We start from the raw sequence: 16,631 nt of genomic DNA on the forward strand, positions 1-16,631 counted from the left end.
ACTCTAACTGTACTACGAAGAACTAAATAAATTTTTGAAAAAGTGACATTTCCGATACGTTCGCAACAGTAGCTTTTTTAGATTCTTTGGAGCGGTTTTATGCTGCCACTGATAGAAATGTCTGAGTTGCACGATTCGATTTACGGTTTCATATTTGAATTGTGAAGGGCTAAGTTCATTTATTGCTCCCTATGTGCATAGTTGTGTTGCATAAGTTGGATTTGTGTCGTCTATAAGTTTAAATTGATATCTGAGAGGTCCAAGTGTGACCCATTTAGAGGGTTAGTCTCTTAAGACCTTGAACTTGTTGTATGCGAACAAATATGTATTACACATATGTAGTTCACAAATGACCTAATTATGCATAACTCCAACTGTACTTCATGGAAATCTCTAGAATAAAGGAGGGGTTTGCTTAAGCGTGCCGTCTGCTGAATACATATTTACTTATGCTCATGTACTTGTGTATGTACATACCGAAGAATTTTCGGAATTAGGATCTATTTGTGAATCCATCTTTTTGGATTCCTGCGTCGTTAGAACATTCGCCTGTTTTGACTCAAGACTGAGACCATTTTCTTTCTGAGGATTTCACAAGTTTCTGCATTTTCTCTCCAAAATACTTGTTACGTGGGATAAAATTTGGAACATTTCAAGGATTTCTCATGTTCTGTGGACTGCTAGATAATGCCTAATGATTTTTGGTTGATCTGTCGCAGTTCAGTAGGAACGTGTTACTAGATTGCTGTTCTTTTAAAAAACAATTTTGACTTTTGTGCTGTTGGATTTTCTCATCAGATTTATCTCATATTCTTCCATTTCCGCAGTGTTATTTTGCTTTCTCGTTCGCTTCATTGTTCACTTTCGTCTATAGTTTTTTTGAGGAAAAAAAAAAACTAATTTCTCATGAACCACGCCTGATAGCCGGCTAAGTACACGGATGTTACCACTGTATACCTAATATTGGACTTGATTTTCATTTGCTCCTGCTACTCCTGTCGTTCATCCAGTGGGGAGTGTTCGGACATGACCCGTTCCCAGTAATGCAAACCATAACTAATCTTTGCCTTTGCAAATCTTGTAGGTCGTTGAAAGCGAAGGGTCACCATTAAACAGTTACGCTCCTTCAACGAACGCCGTCCCTTCGTCTCCCGTAGATGACAAGGACATTTACAGTGTTTCAGTAAACACTTTCACTTTCTGTCTGCGCTGAGTTAATTACTACATAACGTACGTACACTGCTTAGCTTTGAAGGACAACAACGTTGTATTGCCGATAGATACCGTAGTATAGACTCGATCACGCTATACTTCACCACCATCGTCACCACTGCCACAATCGCAACCACCACCGCAACCACCCGCGTACCGACACAATAAATTCTCGCCTCTCCAGTTCGAGCTGTTACGGTATCCGGGGAGGACCGTCTCCATTAATTGGGGCATGGGGATCGGCGGCGACCAAATCGAAATTCAGATCACGTAACAATCGAATATTGTGGAGGCGTTGAGATTTCGAGGTTGGAGAAGGAGAATTGAGCCTACCGTAATCCGCCTGCTGCTACTAAATTAAAATGAGCTCTTATTCACTAAATTTCTTCCGAACATTTGCTCACGCTGACTGTTTCCTACAACCCATTTTATGAATATTTTCACTTTATTCATTACCTTGCACTTTCGTTACCAACGACTTATACACGGCTTCCACCGCTCCTATTAATTATGCATTCACTCACTACTGTTGCATCACACTCCTCTCTTCTACACACATTTTCTACGTCCTTACTTGCTCGTCTTATTGCTGGACCCATAGATTGGATCCATGCTCAGAGCTCATAATATCAAATCTTCTAATTTAGGTCACTGTCGGGAGAGGTTAAAGGAGCGCCACACTCAAACATCCCAAACATCGAGCGATCGCCCTTCTTGGGTAATCTCGAAGAAGGTAATTGAGGCGAATAATTCTTTGCTGATGCATTCGTATTCGATTTACATGCAGATAGACAGAGATTCTGATATGCTTTCACCGGATTGATTTATTTCCGATTTTTATTGTAGCCTGAATTTTTCGTTTCTCAGTGTCTTCATCAGACAGCGCTCGATGCTCCGTCATCTGCTCACTGATACTCCCGACATGAATGTGCCAAACAATAGTGGGATGGTTAGTCACTTCCTGTTTTTTTCTTCTCGATTGTCCCTTCAATTTTACTTACCGCAAATGCTTTTTTGCTTTTTTCAAGCCTTTCTGTTTCACTTTTTTTTTCAAAGCAAGATATTTTTGAACGTTTTAAATCATTTACATCGTTGTGCCTTATTCATCAAATAATAATAACATTAAATAATAACATTTCATTAAACAAGCTCTATTACGTTAATATCCTATTTACTCAAATTACTTATCAATTGATTATCTACTTCAACATCATCTTATATTGATGTTGTCTGCTAAACAAACTGCTTCGTTTTCTGCCGCTGAAACTATCATTCCTCGCTATTTATCCGATCTATTTCTTGCATATTTATACTTCTGCAAGTATTGTCAAATGCTAATTGCAAAAATGTGATGTCTGGGGAACACAGTGCTAAAAAGTCTGCGAAGAATGTTCTAGTTTTATCGCTTTTCATTTTGGTTTTTTTCTGCATACATGCTAAAATATTAGCCTCCTATCTTTCTTATTAGGTCTGGTTAATGAGTTATCGCATCACTCTCACACAGCAATGATTTTAGACTTCTTCCTGAAAAATTCTGCTCTTTTTCGCCTCTTCTTCCTCTTCTTTTTCGAAAAATGCTCTTTTTCGAGGAAGAAACTCCAAGTTTCTCTGCACTCGCCATTTATTGGATCATAACTTTATTATTCATATAGATTACCTTAATCAACTCCTTTTTTAATTTTTTTAATACTGTAATCCTTCGAATATTTTGCCAAAACTTTCGTCTCTCACATTTTTCAAGCAGCAAATACGATTTTTTATTGGTGGCGTTGTGAGTTTAAGTCAGAAACATCTATTATAACATTGTTTTGCTAGCTCTATGCTATGAAAGAGCTCCTACGCAATAAAAACCCTCGGTGAAAAGTGGAAGATTTCGTTTGACAGCTGATAAATTCTTTCCAAGGTTCAGTTTCTCAAATTCGAAAAAAAACTTGCTTGATGATTACAGTAGAGAAAAAAGTGTGGGACGTTCGCATTCTGAGAGGTGAAGGCATTAGAAAGGAAGAGTAATCCTACTACACATTTTTGCTGTCATGAACAGTTTGGGATTGCGCTAGCTGACTCTATCAGATTACTGAACCGTAATGAGTTCATCTCACCTCGTACATTTTTGCACATGTTTTCAACATTATTTTCTAGTGCTTAATTCTTTTCGTTCATAGTCTTTAGCAGAAATCTCTGAGATGCACATTATGTTTCTGTTTTTATTTTGTTCTTTACCACAACTCTCGCCTTCTACCTATCCTATATTATAAAGAAATTTCATTTTTTCCAACCAGTCCATGATCTTCTCTGGGATTTTTTACACATAGAATACTTAGAAAGGCTTCGTAGGATTTATCAACTCTTCTTGGTTTTGGCCGATTTTTGGCTATACTTTCCACTTCTTACTGGTTCCAGTGCGTCTTACTACGATTACAATGTGTCGCAGACTTTCTGTTATTCCTCCTCCGATTGTTAGAACGGCTACTGTCCAACTAATCAACATGCCGTTGGTGATCTGATTGTACGGTCTCTGAAGCGAGTAGTGATGGGTTTGTGGCGTCGTCACTGCGTGTCCTTGAGGCGTCGCGATCCCGAAGGATAAATTAATAGAGTTTTCACTGCCGGCGCGACAGCCTGACCGCGATTGATCGCCGCTCGAATCGTCGATTGTATCATCCCGTCTCGTAGGCGTCCATCCGTCGACCTTACCGCAATCGTAGAGAATTTCAACCAGTTTTTGCCAGCTTGCCCACTTTTTTGGACGCGCCCGTCACTGAAATGAAACATCCGGCCTCCTTCGAGACCTTCGAACGAGCAACCGTATGGAAAGGGACAGATTAAACGGAAAAAACTGGAAAACGAAATCTTAATAGAGGAAGTAGTAATTTTATTTCAAAATTGCCCAAAAGCTACTGTGAAGTTGGGCTTGGTTTACGAGAATTAAGTTTCGTTTTTCAATTTTGGCCATGCCCTTTATATCACCAAATTGGCTGGGGACAGATGGGACCACATCAAACTGAGCCTCGATATCGTCCGGCCGGCAATTTCTGATAATAACATGCATATGACACTCAAAGGAACATTGTGCTTCTACTGGCTCAAAAAGGCTTACAACTGATATTATTGGTCTTTCCGAATCTGCTTCGTTAGTCTGGGGAGCAAGGATAATTGTGAAAAATTCCGCGACGAGTGTCTCTGAAAACTCGCAAATGAAAACTGAGCAGCTTAAAATTCGTGGAATCATGTCGTTGAAGCGCGTTTGTACATATTCTGCTCAGCTTGCTAGAAATTTCCACCCAGTCAATGAAAATATCCGTGGTTTTCTTACAATTTTTTTTGCCTCGTCTGAAGGCACGAACCCAAACAGTCGATTATCTTTCTTCTCTGAAACAAGAACTGAAGACGACGAAATAATCGGTCAAATATGATTTCCGCTGGGATTCAACGAAGAAAAGAATATTCATATTCATGACACTAAGATTACATTAGGATTGGATCAATTTGCTACTATGTGCTCTCCGAATCATCCTTTGAGAAGATATGTGCATATATTTTGTTGCATTCGTGAAATAATAAACAAAGAAATACGTTTACTTACTATTGCTCAACTATATTAGTATGTAACACATTGTTCCCATTTCAGGTTCTTTCTACTCCAGCCATGGATCCATTTCAATGGCAACAATATCCACAATCCGGTGCCTCTTCATCTGTATCTGGGACATCCGAGCTTTTTAGGTGTCTTTTCTGGATCGACCTTTCTGTAAAAGATTACAGTGGCTGCTTTTTTCAGTTCAACCTATGCCATGCTAAGTGACACTGCTTCGGCACCGTATCCAGACCAATGGCACGAGAACAAATCAGGTTGATACTTGGTTGTTAAAATGAGCCCCTTACCCGCTTTTAGGGCAGCAAACCACGAATCTGACGTGGTGAGGGAATCCGCGGGTAAAGCTAGAGATGGGTTGCAGACTGCGGGATCCAAAGTGGTTCCGCTTATCTTCTCTTAATTGTCATAAAAAACGCAGTGGAAGACGTTGTTTTCTTACGTCGACTTCAGTTACAACTCGCCACCCTTGTGAACGCGTCGCATCCACTAGCGAGCGGTCGACGATTAACCAGTCTCCCCCCTGTCCTTTCAGGTAAAACCAATGAATAGGAGACGCGAACGTATTCGTAAGAGCAAGGAGCGTTGTGACGTACCGTTGGAACTAAGGCGTTTTCCACGCAGCTATTTACGGCGACCAGGGAGAGAACGATTCTGGGTCCTCAGTCTACAACCGCACCTCTAGCTTTTCCTGCGCACACCCTCCGCACCCGTGAGATTCGTGGTATGACGCCTTTAAACTGGAAAATAAACGAAATCTGGGAGAAACGATGCGTTAGATTAAGAATAGAGAACCAATTCTCCTGAAGTTACTTCATAAGAAATGTACATATTTTCTCAAATACTTTTCGCGATGGTTAGTGGAAAGGATTTTTTTTCGAATTATTACGATATTTAAAGTACTATCATTTTGTATTTTACGACTAAAAAAGGCTCTGTTAGATATTCTAATTCATGTGATTAATGAACTGTCACAGTAGTGAAAACCTCAGGAATGATTATTGGAGATTGCTGTGCCAGAAGATTCTACTCCGATCTCTCTTGTCAGGATCCTTTTTCTGGAAAAAAAATGATGACGCATTCCTAAATGTACTGAAGCAGAACTATTTGAAGTAACTAGCATTATTTAAAGATTGTGAGTCGACGTTTTATTTCGACGCCGTGCCAGGTCCCTATGGTCACCCGTCAAATAATATGTACTATCCTGTCCATGATCCAAGGTCGGTAGAAATTTATTTTCAGAATTATTCGTTTTATCCTTGCTAGTATTTTTAGTACTTTACAACACATAATATTCAAATATAATATTTCTAATATTCAAAAGACCAAACCAACGTAATCCACAAAACTAATGATATACTAATATTCTGAGGACAATTTCTTCAGTATTTAAGTAAACAACTAGTGGATAATAATACGGAAACCAAGCTTCTTAAGTGCCTCCATATAATGTGGATATATAGTCACCAAGGAACATGGTCAAGTCAAAATGATATGTCTTCGATTAGAGCAAGTTAGAGAAGTGAGAGAATGTGTGTCTGCGAGGCGCATCGCATCAAACCGACTGAAAACGGTCGGCGCCGGCTGTACTCATAAATAAACGCAGAGTCGAGAGCCAAGTAAAAATCCATCATTAGTACTGTTTTTTCACACTTTCGTAAATTATTCAAACATTCACAATTCCATATTTTTGATATATTTAACAATTCCATATTTTTGATCAGATTTTGATTTGATTTTGATTCAAAGGTATAGGCATTGGCTATTTTTGGTGATTTATATTTATAATGCAATCAATTCTCACCAAACGTCTCAGTTTTTCGTCTTCTTTTTAACCACATCATTCCGATTCCCATGTAAGTTTTGAAAGGAACCAGCATTGGAAACGGTGATGTGAGCACTGTTTTTGTTCTTGTATGTGCACCTGTATCCGAAACCCAATTGATTTCCATTGAAGCTAACATTCTGTTTTCCTGCTCCTAAGCCGCTTTCTACCAAAGGGAAACACACAAACTGGCGTAATTCCAAAGTTGCGCGTATACTGGGCTGGATTATACACGTACTTAGTTTTTGTTTCATCAGCAGTTTTTCGATAATAATGGAACCGAATTCAACTTAGTGGTAAAGTATGTTGTTTTAGTAAAACATTATTTAAGCTTTTATATATACACTTATTGATAGTTTCTACATCGCTAAGTAATGAAAGGAACTAAAATAGTTTTTGCCATTGTAATTCTGTGACTGTTTTCTTTTCACATTGGAGTGTTACGAGCTCACATCTATGGATCACTTTTCTTCCTTTAGGTTCCAATCTACCTTCACAGACGCCTATCCTCGTGCAGCTCCACAACAGTACGACAACCATGTGCAGGTGCCCGTGTCCGAGTCCATCCAGATCACTGCCAACTATCCTACCCACTTTCCTCCGCATCAGCACACTCAAAAACTTGATGTGAGGTTCCAGATGCTGTTGGTCATTTCTCGGTTGACCGCTGTTATTTTTCAGTATCCTCAGTCGGCTGCGCTAGCGTTAACCCCATCAATTGCTCAACCACCCACTCAAACGGCTCTTTCTACGGCTCCGCTGCCGCGCCCCTCCACAGTATCCCCCTGTGAACAGACAGCGTTAAGCAGTCCAACGCTCACGTCAAATAGTGGCTCCGCAGCCTCCGAAACGCCACCAATTTCGGGCGAAATCATATCAACCGAACTCGAGGTAGGCGCTTTTTTAGTCTAACTTTTTGCTGCGCCACTTTCAGTAGTAGTCGCCACTTGACGGAGTTAAACTCAATAAAATTACTAACTTTTTTTTACCAATATGTGCTCTCAGAAACCAGTCAAACATGTCGCGGGTACAATGTTTCTTTCATCCCAAAGTGATGTCACGTTATTGAGGTAGCACTAATAGGAAGGAAAAATAACAAGGAACTTTCCAAATTCTGCCTTTTCTTGTTTTAAAGTGCGATTTCACTCTCGCGTTTCTGAGGACGTTTTGCATCTAAATTTTTTAACATTTCAAGTTCTAGGTAGTAATTATTCATATTTGTTTAAGTAAATGGTGCGATGCGGTCCCGGCAGGAGCACATTGTTGCTTTTTCATGGAGAAAGCGTTAAAAGATAGAGCGCTTGACTTTCCTTTGTTATGTGCCAAAAATCCAAAATCTGAAATTCAAAATCGTTTGAGGTTTATGGAATACGTCTTTTACAATGGAAGAAGAACACGATAACGAAGTAATTTGGTGTTTATATCCCCCCAAAAGAGTATGATATGAATTCCAAAGACCCCGCGAAGATAAATGGCTTAGTTGGAATGGCGAGGCTCCGAACCGTCGACTGTTCAATCGCAGAGGAACTTCTTAGGGCAGCCCTACACCATCACTCTATGAAAACTTTCTTTTCTAAAATGTTACGTTTACATTACACAAATGTGATGTACTGGTGACTAAAACCAATTTTGCCCTGTTTTCGTGGGGTTCTTGTCAGTATCACCAGTTCATGAGTCATGTCAGCAACTTGAATAAAATCAATCCAAGAAGGTTGCTCTCCAGGAGACGGATTGATCCGTCGGCAACGAATTTTGGGACAGAAGTTAGTAGCGGTGTTGTAGATTATATAAATCGGAGCGTAATTCAGTATACATAACTTAGCATAATTTATTACTTTTCTCTTCAGTACAACGTGGTTAAAAGAGCGGTGAGATCCAACAACGAACTACCATTGTATCGAATTCCCATAATGAAATCAATCTGATCATATTTGTTGTCATGATTGAAAAGAAGAAACGAAGATGATTTCATTTCCTTTGTACACATTCGAGCGAAAAATTGGACAAATTGGACAATTTTGGAAGAAAACTTGCCTGTAAGATTTAGTTTATAGTTCACAATTATCATACATCTACTGTGATGCCCGACTCCATCACGAATTCCATGGTGCTCCGAAGTAAACAACTTCTCATCGATGCCGACCCACCAGATTAACAGAAATGCGCACGGATCAACGCTAAGCTATCAATTAAACTTACATACTCATGAATTATCGCTTCAACTTTTCAGACTTCTTCTGAAAACACTCCTCAAATTTTTCGATGACGTCTTCTTTTAAACAGCATGTCCACTAGCTTAGGAGGAAATGAAGAAGGAATTTGCTGCAGTGTCACTCCACAGTTTTTTCGCGTGTTCTCTTACTTCGGATATTTTTCTCGTCCCTAACGACTTTTCGGCTAACGTCTTTTTTATACTGAAGGGTTATCCTAAAGAACCAGAGTAAAGTCTCACTCGTGGAACATTAGTCATTCCTCCTGAAGTACTTTATTGTACCCTGACCATGATCGATGGCGTGCATTTTACCCCTTTATTTTTTATGTGAGTTATGAGCCGAACCACTTTAGGGCCCTGATAATGAACGAGTCATGTGTATGGCCTGTCGGGGCGTGTACCCGTCGAGAAGAAGTTTGACTGGGCACATTGGGAGGAACGAGAAATGTCGAGAGATCATCGGTGAGTCATTTAGTATTTCGCGGGCATTGAGAACGTGTTTCGAACACTGCTTTAGAGGTGGTCGCTTGAGTTATTTATTTTAGAGACCGATTTCAATTCAGGGCGCAACTATTTGGATCAGGTTGCCATGGGAGGGAATCCTATAGCACCTGGAACAGAGAATGCGATTAAGGCTGGTGCACTCACTAACGGTCAGGACGGTCTCAGCCCAATATGTCCCCATTGTGACCGATTCATCAGCCATTACAAAGTGCGCTTGAGAAGCTATTCGATCATTCCTTTCCATTTCGTGGGAGATTTTTCTGACTTTTCGATATATAAGCATAACGTTTTGTTCTAGGGGAACATCCGGCGACACATCAACCAATGTGGCAAAAACGAAAGTCCGCAGAAAAGACCTAGGCCAGACAAAGACAAGAGAAGAGATGGGAAGAAGCGTCGACAAGAGGAAACTCTGCTGCCACATGTGTTACACGAAGGATTTGATCCAGGTAGACATATTGTATGACGCTGAAGGCTTACCTAGATCAGTTCATATTCGAAAGGTTGAAGTGGTGTTTATAGAGAAGCATTTTCAGCTTCTAATGGTCATAATGCTCCGCTTGTAGCGTCGCCTGTGATGTCACCTCCTATGGGATCATACCATTCGGTTCACGAACAGGAATTCACGGACAACTTGATCTACATGAATGGCCATTCGCTGGAACAAGTACGTAGTTCTCAAACTTTGCATTTGAATGAGTGAGAATGAACGTTCTGATACAAACATATTTTCTCCAGCAAATTCAACTGCCCAGTGATCCATCTCCTCCCGGCGCTCCAAGGAAAGAAGCCGATCCTCCAGAGGTTTGCAAATTGCTTGTTGTTAAAAAAGGTTGTAAACGCGCTCAATCCATGAGACTGTTGAAGATTTAAGAGTCATTGCTTGAACCAGTCTGCATGGGTGTCGCCAATTTTGGTATCCTCGTGTAGCTTTCAGTCAACAAAAATGGCAGCGATAGGAACTGGGAGCGAAACTTTGGAGCACAAGTCCTGAATACTCTCTTAGTAAAAACAACATTAAAAACAGTGGATTGCGAAAGCCTTCTTCGGTGTCAGAATGCGGAGCCAAAATATGTCTGTTACCTGGTAATATTTACATCACACGCTGATAAATGGGAGCGCGGTCTCATTTCGGTCCGTCTCGTGCATGCTTGGCAACCTCCATGGGATTGGAGGAGTCACGGTTAATGGCGAAAAAAACTTGCGACCAGACTGTCTCCGTTTGCCAACCACGCGAAGTATCAGCTATCCTAAGATTGCCCAGCTATGCTTCCTTTTCTTTTCACTCCACGACTGGTCCTGTTATACGTTCTGACAACTATGAAATATCACTTGTCCACAGACCTACCATGCAGAGCGATGAACCTTGTGCATCTACTGGTTACTGCTCGACACATATGCGATTATTCAGCCACCTCTTGTAGCGCTTATGTGTACCAATGTGCAAATAACACATACGGAATAATGGTGATGTCCATTTCATTGTTGGGACGATATACGCATTAAAACACAACAGGGCTATCCAGCCCACGCGCTATGGACAAAGACTATCCAGCCACACTTACAGGAGGAATGGCAGACGTGAACGCCGAACGTATAGATGGAACTCTAACGTGAGAGAGTATGCTCCACTCCGCCTTACTACTCCGGACAGGGGCGCCAGATTAGCTCTTGGTCGCTTGCATCTCTCCGTCCACTCCAATACTGAGCTAGAGAGTTGTGCAGTTGTTTTTAACTTCATCGATACCGTATCCGCTCGTTTCCCACTTCAACAGCAGCTCTGAGACACTGAGATAGACATTTACAGACACAGCGATGACCAGATGCTCACGGAAGACCGCTGCGGCAAATTGTCGCTACGAAAGGCACGACCGGCTACGGTAGCAACATGTATGTATAACGATGAACGAATATGTATGGTCTGCCCGTTTGTCCGCATCACTCTTCATGGTTGATGCTGGTTGCAGCTCCATCTGTAGACGTTATCCCTCAGTTCTCAACGATTTGGTGTGAAATGTAAATAGTTTAGGCACAGGATCCGTCATTAAAGGAGTGTGGACGCAGCTGCTAGTCTTTCTCTACTCTCAACTCGCAGCTCATTCTTCCTCGAACCATCTGCTAGTTCCGAACGAATTTAAGGATTAGTTACAAATTTGAATAAGTCAGACATTTTTGAGCATCACCGCATATATGGTTGTCGACGAGGGAAGGAAGGCGATTACGGGAAGGCAGGAAAAGGAGTGGTTTCAGGGAGAAAGCAGCTGCGCGTGGCAGTACATAGACGAGTCGCCCCGAGTCGAATGAACCCAGCGCGACTATGCAGGAACACTGCTGTTCCTACGCTTCTTTTTGTGGATATTACTTGATTGCGCGTAGTAAATAAGGACCAATTTCCAATGGACGAGTAAATAAGGACCAATTTTTTTGTGTGAATTTCCTTTTATCAGTCAGAACTGCCTGAGAAGATGAGGGTATAGGAGGTCTTACCTGGCTGTTCTAAAAGTGAATGATTTCAGGACGCGTATATTTGCGACAGCTGTGAGTTCGTGACTATTTATAAGGGTAACATGAAGAGACATCTCAACACGTGCCATCCTGCCCCTGATTGTAAAGATCTCAAAGGTAAGTGCAAGGTTTACTTTGCTTTACCTTCTTTTCAATAAATTTTTAGTTGTACAGTAGCTGCTCGAAGCAAGGACACATCCCTAAACAATGTTATTTTGAGACTCCCGAATTTTTCAGAATTAGTTTTTAGGTGACATTCTATCACTTTCATTGGTCTTGATGAAGATCAAAGAAGATCATTGTTGTCTCTACAATTATTTCCATTAACACTTACACTGCGCTTTGTAGAGCGCGATAAATGAACTCCTCCCAATTCTCATAGTTTTAGAAGCACATTTGTTGCTAAAAGAAAGAAAAAGTTGCCGAACTGGTGATGCGACGAGTTTGTTTGCAGAATGGGATCGTAAGCTGGAAAGTATGCGAGCGTCAGTGCTAGGCATGAGCCGAGCGGAGATGATCGAGAGGTTAAATGCACACAGAATGAACTCGACAAGAGGTCGAAAACCACGAGGAAAGAAGAGCGAGGAGAGTGCTCAGGTATGTTCTTCTCATGTATTTTTTCTTGCTCCGTTTCGGCTAGATGATTATTCAGTCCATTTTGTCTTTTTTAAGGTTTTTTAGTATCTATTGATGAAGGTCTATAGCACCAAATATCGCTCAGTACTTCAACAAATGCTTTTTCCCCGGAGTTTTTATCACAGGGTCGCCTCAGTTGTTTTATGCTGGTGAAGCAGCCCATGAATAAATGAAAAATAATTTTGTATTTCCCCAATTTTACATCGCCTCTTTCTTCGCTTCCAAGAAATTGCACTTTTCTGCAAATACATAAAGGATATATAGAAGGTATCAGATATTCCGCTTGGGGCGCGCCACGTTCACTTCAATTCAGAATCGTTTGTGGTTTACCAACCTGTGACTAGCCCATACAGTGACTTGTGGAGGCTAGTCGAGGTGTCAAGTCGGTGTTTTTATCCTCAAATGCATAGAATGCATTATTTACACTAAAACTAGCAAGAACTTCGCGCAATCACCTCCCCAATCTCATTTCCGCAATATTGTTCTGTTCGGTCGAATCATCATATTTTTATTGCGAAATGCATCTACTATAAGTTAGGCTAAAATCTTTCACCCTAAATGTTCTCGTTACTCTTTTTGGGAGGTGTTTTTCCTTCCTTAAATAGTGAATTCTGTGTCACTACGTTGGAGTGTTTCCTCCATTTTAGCTTCAAACGCAGCTTACCACAAAACTTGCGATGTTGGGGTCGTTCATGTTCAATACAGAGTTCGGGATGTGGATTACGAGTGCGAGTTTGACCACGTCCAATTCTCCCTAATCGTGCTGAAACACAGCATGGGGAACGGCTCGAGGGTGCGGCGCATTTGCAATTGCTATCAAGTGTCGCAGAACTTTTCCACTTTTTTTCCAAGAGGATAAAGGAGAATAGGACATGGACACACTCATATTCCTAAAAAAGATCCCGAATCTTACATTGTCCATGGGAGTTCCCAATATCGCAAATTTAATGGTGCCTGATTTCAAATCAATTCCCCTTTGCTGCAAATAGAATGCGCTTACAAATGAATCCACTATTTGCGTTAAATCCCTTGTGAAATCTAAGCACTATCGATTACACTGTTTCTATACGTCATGTAATACGCAGTGTTCTAATATGCAGTACGTATACGTTAGCTCATGTCAATTTCTTGTAATTAGTGTTCTGAGAATAGCCTGTAGATTAAAATCCAGTAAGTTGTGGGGCTCTAATGTGTTTTTTCTTTTCTGCATTCCATTAGCACCATTACAGTTCTGGATATGAACGTTAAAAAACAACTGTGACGGGATCTTCTTAATCTGAGCATTTCCACAGCGTGAATTACATATAACGGAACCCTGTATGCTTATGCCATTTGCTGCAGCACAAAGACCTCTTTTCTCTCCCAATCTTTGCTGAAATGCGTATCACTAACCTAATCCACTCCGACTCTGATTTATTTCAAATTTTGCTCTACTTTCACTAACAAATTGGTCCTCACCTATGCCCCGTAGTTTCTAATTATGTTTCACTGATTTGTATCCCTCCAAAGACTTGTTTTTCTGTGCACTTTTAAAACATTCACAGAGAAGCTACAAAGCAGCATTTTTGTGATATAAATCGTATTATATATATATATATAATAGGATTTATATCACAAAAATGCGATATAAATAACTAATATTATTGTGACATATCTTATAATAGAATTTATATCACACAAATGCTGCTTTGTAGCTTCTCTGTGAATGTTGTAAAAGTGCACAGAAAAACATATAATATATATATATATATATATTATATTGAACTATCCACTAAAAATCAACTTTTTGATTTTTTTTAGTTCTCTTTTTCACTTCTTTTTGTTTGAGCATGTACTGTTTTTCAGGCGATGGTGCATTCCGATTTCCCGCAGATGCACTACAACTACGACATGATGGGACATTTCCCACACTTATGATTTCATTTTGTTAAACTGCTCCATTCTACAAAAACTGCCGTTGGAAAATCCTCTTTACTGTTAAATCATATCTATCCTTCCATATCTTGGCGTTTCCCATGTCAATATCAATTTCAGGGATTTTGCTCCGCCTTCTTTGCTCAGACAGTATTTTACATCGCATTTTTCTATTTTTTGCACTTTAATTCGCGTTGAAGGTATTTAGATAATTTGTAGTTTTTACTTCGTTCTTGCTTTGCGAGTACCTGGAGTAGAGTCCGTTTTAGATCGTAAACCTGATTTTCTTGTCGTCAATCAACTGAGATTTTCCACTTTGGCTCAGTTGACAGTATTCGAATGAATTTCTATTGTCTAGGTGATTCCGTAGCGTTAGCATTTTTTAAAACTACCTTTCTCAGTAGTTGAGAATAGGGTTATCTAGGATGCTCTGCAAATCCTTTGAAACCCTTTCTTGAAGAATAGGGACTAAGCCATGCCTGTGCCATTTGTGGCGACTTTTATCCAATCATACTACTTTCTCCTTTATCCACTTCCTATCTGCCAAATTCCGGAAAAGGTCTGTCTCTTGCGTTTTCTCTGCCTCATCATATCACCTAGGTAAAGAAGGTACAGAGGTAATATATACACATTTGTACTCAGATTTCATTCGTGGCCATTACGTTCATTAGTTCGGATATTGCCAGACAACGATAGTCCCATAAGCTTAACTAGAACCCTCACTGTCTATCTCGATTCGAAATTTCTATAGCTCATAATCTGTTCTTTGTTGGTGCCTGAAAGAAACGGAAGCCATAATCCTATGTTGTGATCTGTACAGAGATGATATCTAGCATAAAGTGTTCTATCTTATCGTTGTTATTCTACACGGAATTTTTCTACGGATAGGTTCAGGCACACATCTTCGCATCCGATATCCGAGATTGTTTCATGCAGGAGGTGCAGCAGGTGTATCACTGCACTTAGAAGGACCTTTTTGATAGCCATACATGTGGTGTCGCTCTTTATTAATAAATTATTTTCAACCAATAAGGCATGTAACAAATAATCCTGTAGATAATCCCAATAAGTTGTTCAGGTGGAAATGGCCCACAATTTTTCTAGTACATTTTTAGTAACTTCTGCCAATAATTCGTGTCTACGACTCGTTTTTTTTACGGCTTAGCTGTCATAGGCATAGAAAAGGTGAACAGCTGTTACGAACAAATTTACTTAAGAAAAATTCTTCTTATTTAGCAACTCTGTCAAGTTTATAGTTTTTGGAAAGGAAATTATTTCGTGCTTTTTTTTTTCTCGGGAACTGTGCTTTGAGAAAGATGAGCGCCAACAGCGCTGCTAATGGCTTTGCACGTAATTTTGTAAACATATTCGTCATCTGCGTCTACATTGTGAAACAAATAAGTTGTTGAATGCTTACGAAATGTGGAGTTTGAGAACCTTACACAACCTGACAAATTCAGCAGCATTCTTCCGCAAGTATGTTATGTACGACAAGATGGAGCACTTGAGAGATGTCTTCTGAGGTCTGAGAGGTGCACAGTAACACCTGGTCGATCTCGACAGCTCCGACTCAAGAGCAATTTCCAAGCAATTTAAACCACCTCGAGGGAGACCTCCAACGAGATGGGGAGATATGCCCACTGCACGCATGAACCAGCTGAGAGCTCGGCTGGATACGGGTTGAAGACCTCGTCAACGTGACTCACGAAACTTAAAGACAACTCGGATGACGATGGCGAGGGAATGAAGCGACTGGAAAAGATGTTGGGCCCAGCAAATTCATTGTGGACGGGGCATCTATATGTCTATGTAAAGGTGTCATCTATGCCACTGTAAAACTCTATGTTTCTTTACCGGTTACATTGAAAATGGCTCCAATGATTTTGATCAAGTTTTGAGTGTCACCCGGATCTTGTATTAAAAAGCGATTAGATAGTCCATACTCTATAAAACATTTGTTGTACCTTCTGTTAGGATTCTCGTATTCATGTTACTGTGCTCCTAATATATTTCTGACTTAGTCCGCGCTGAATCTATAAAAGTGGAGGTCAAGAGGGTACTGATAACAATTTTCTGGAGCAGAGTAGATTGCGCTATTGTGGCGCTAGGTAAAGGTGTGACCTACCCATTTATCCAGCGGCGAGCTATCTCCTCTGCGTTCACTACTACTATTTGTTCTTGATAGTAGTCAGCTCTATCTTTGCCAATTTTTGCCGATCTTGAGTGAGGAA

General features: G+C 40.4%; 1 protein-coding gene across 3 annotated transcripts; it reads left to right on the top strand.

Annotated features, from left to right (window-relative positions):
- Positions 1-2,101: 2,101 nt before the first annotated feature.
- Positions 2,102-14,403, top strand: RB195_014260 (uncharacterized protein; the record flags this gene model as incomplete). Of its 3 annotated transcripts, none has more annotated exons than XM_064204441.1 (14): positions 2,102-2,161; positions 4,841-4,935; positions 4,991-5,061; positions 5,937-6,024; positions 7,109-7,256; positions 7,311-7,520; positions 9,195-9,303; positions 9,405-9,553; positions 9,644-9,794; positions 9,882-10,012; positions 10,084-10,149; positions 11,862-11,967; positions 12,305-12,447; positions 14,332-14,403. In XM_064204441.1, 14 exons carry the CDS (start codon positions 2,102-2,104, stop codon positions 14,401-14,403), a joined length of 1,599 nt encoding a protein of 532 aa, XP_064060322.1. The 3 variants fall into 3 exon arrangements, with proteins under 3 accessions (XP_064060322.1, XP_064060323.1, XP_064060324.1); XM_064204442.1 differs by having other exon boundaries at positions 2,135-2,161; XM_064204443.1 differs by having other exon boundaries at positions 2,135-2,161; positions 9,912-10,012.
- Positions 14,404-16,631: the final 2,228 nt, after the last annotated feature.

Source organism: Necator americanus, chromosome V, assembly GCF_031761385.1.
Source record: "Necator americanus strain Aroian chromosome V, whole genome shotgun sequence".
In the NCBI taxonomy this organism is placed as follows: domain Eukaryota; kingdom Metazoa; phylum Nematoda; class Chromadorea; order Rhabditida; family Ancylostomatidae; genus Necator; species Necator americanus.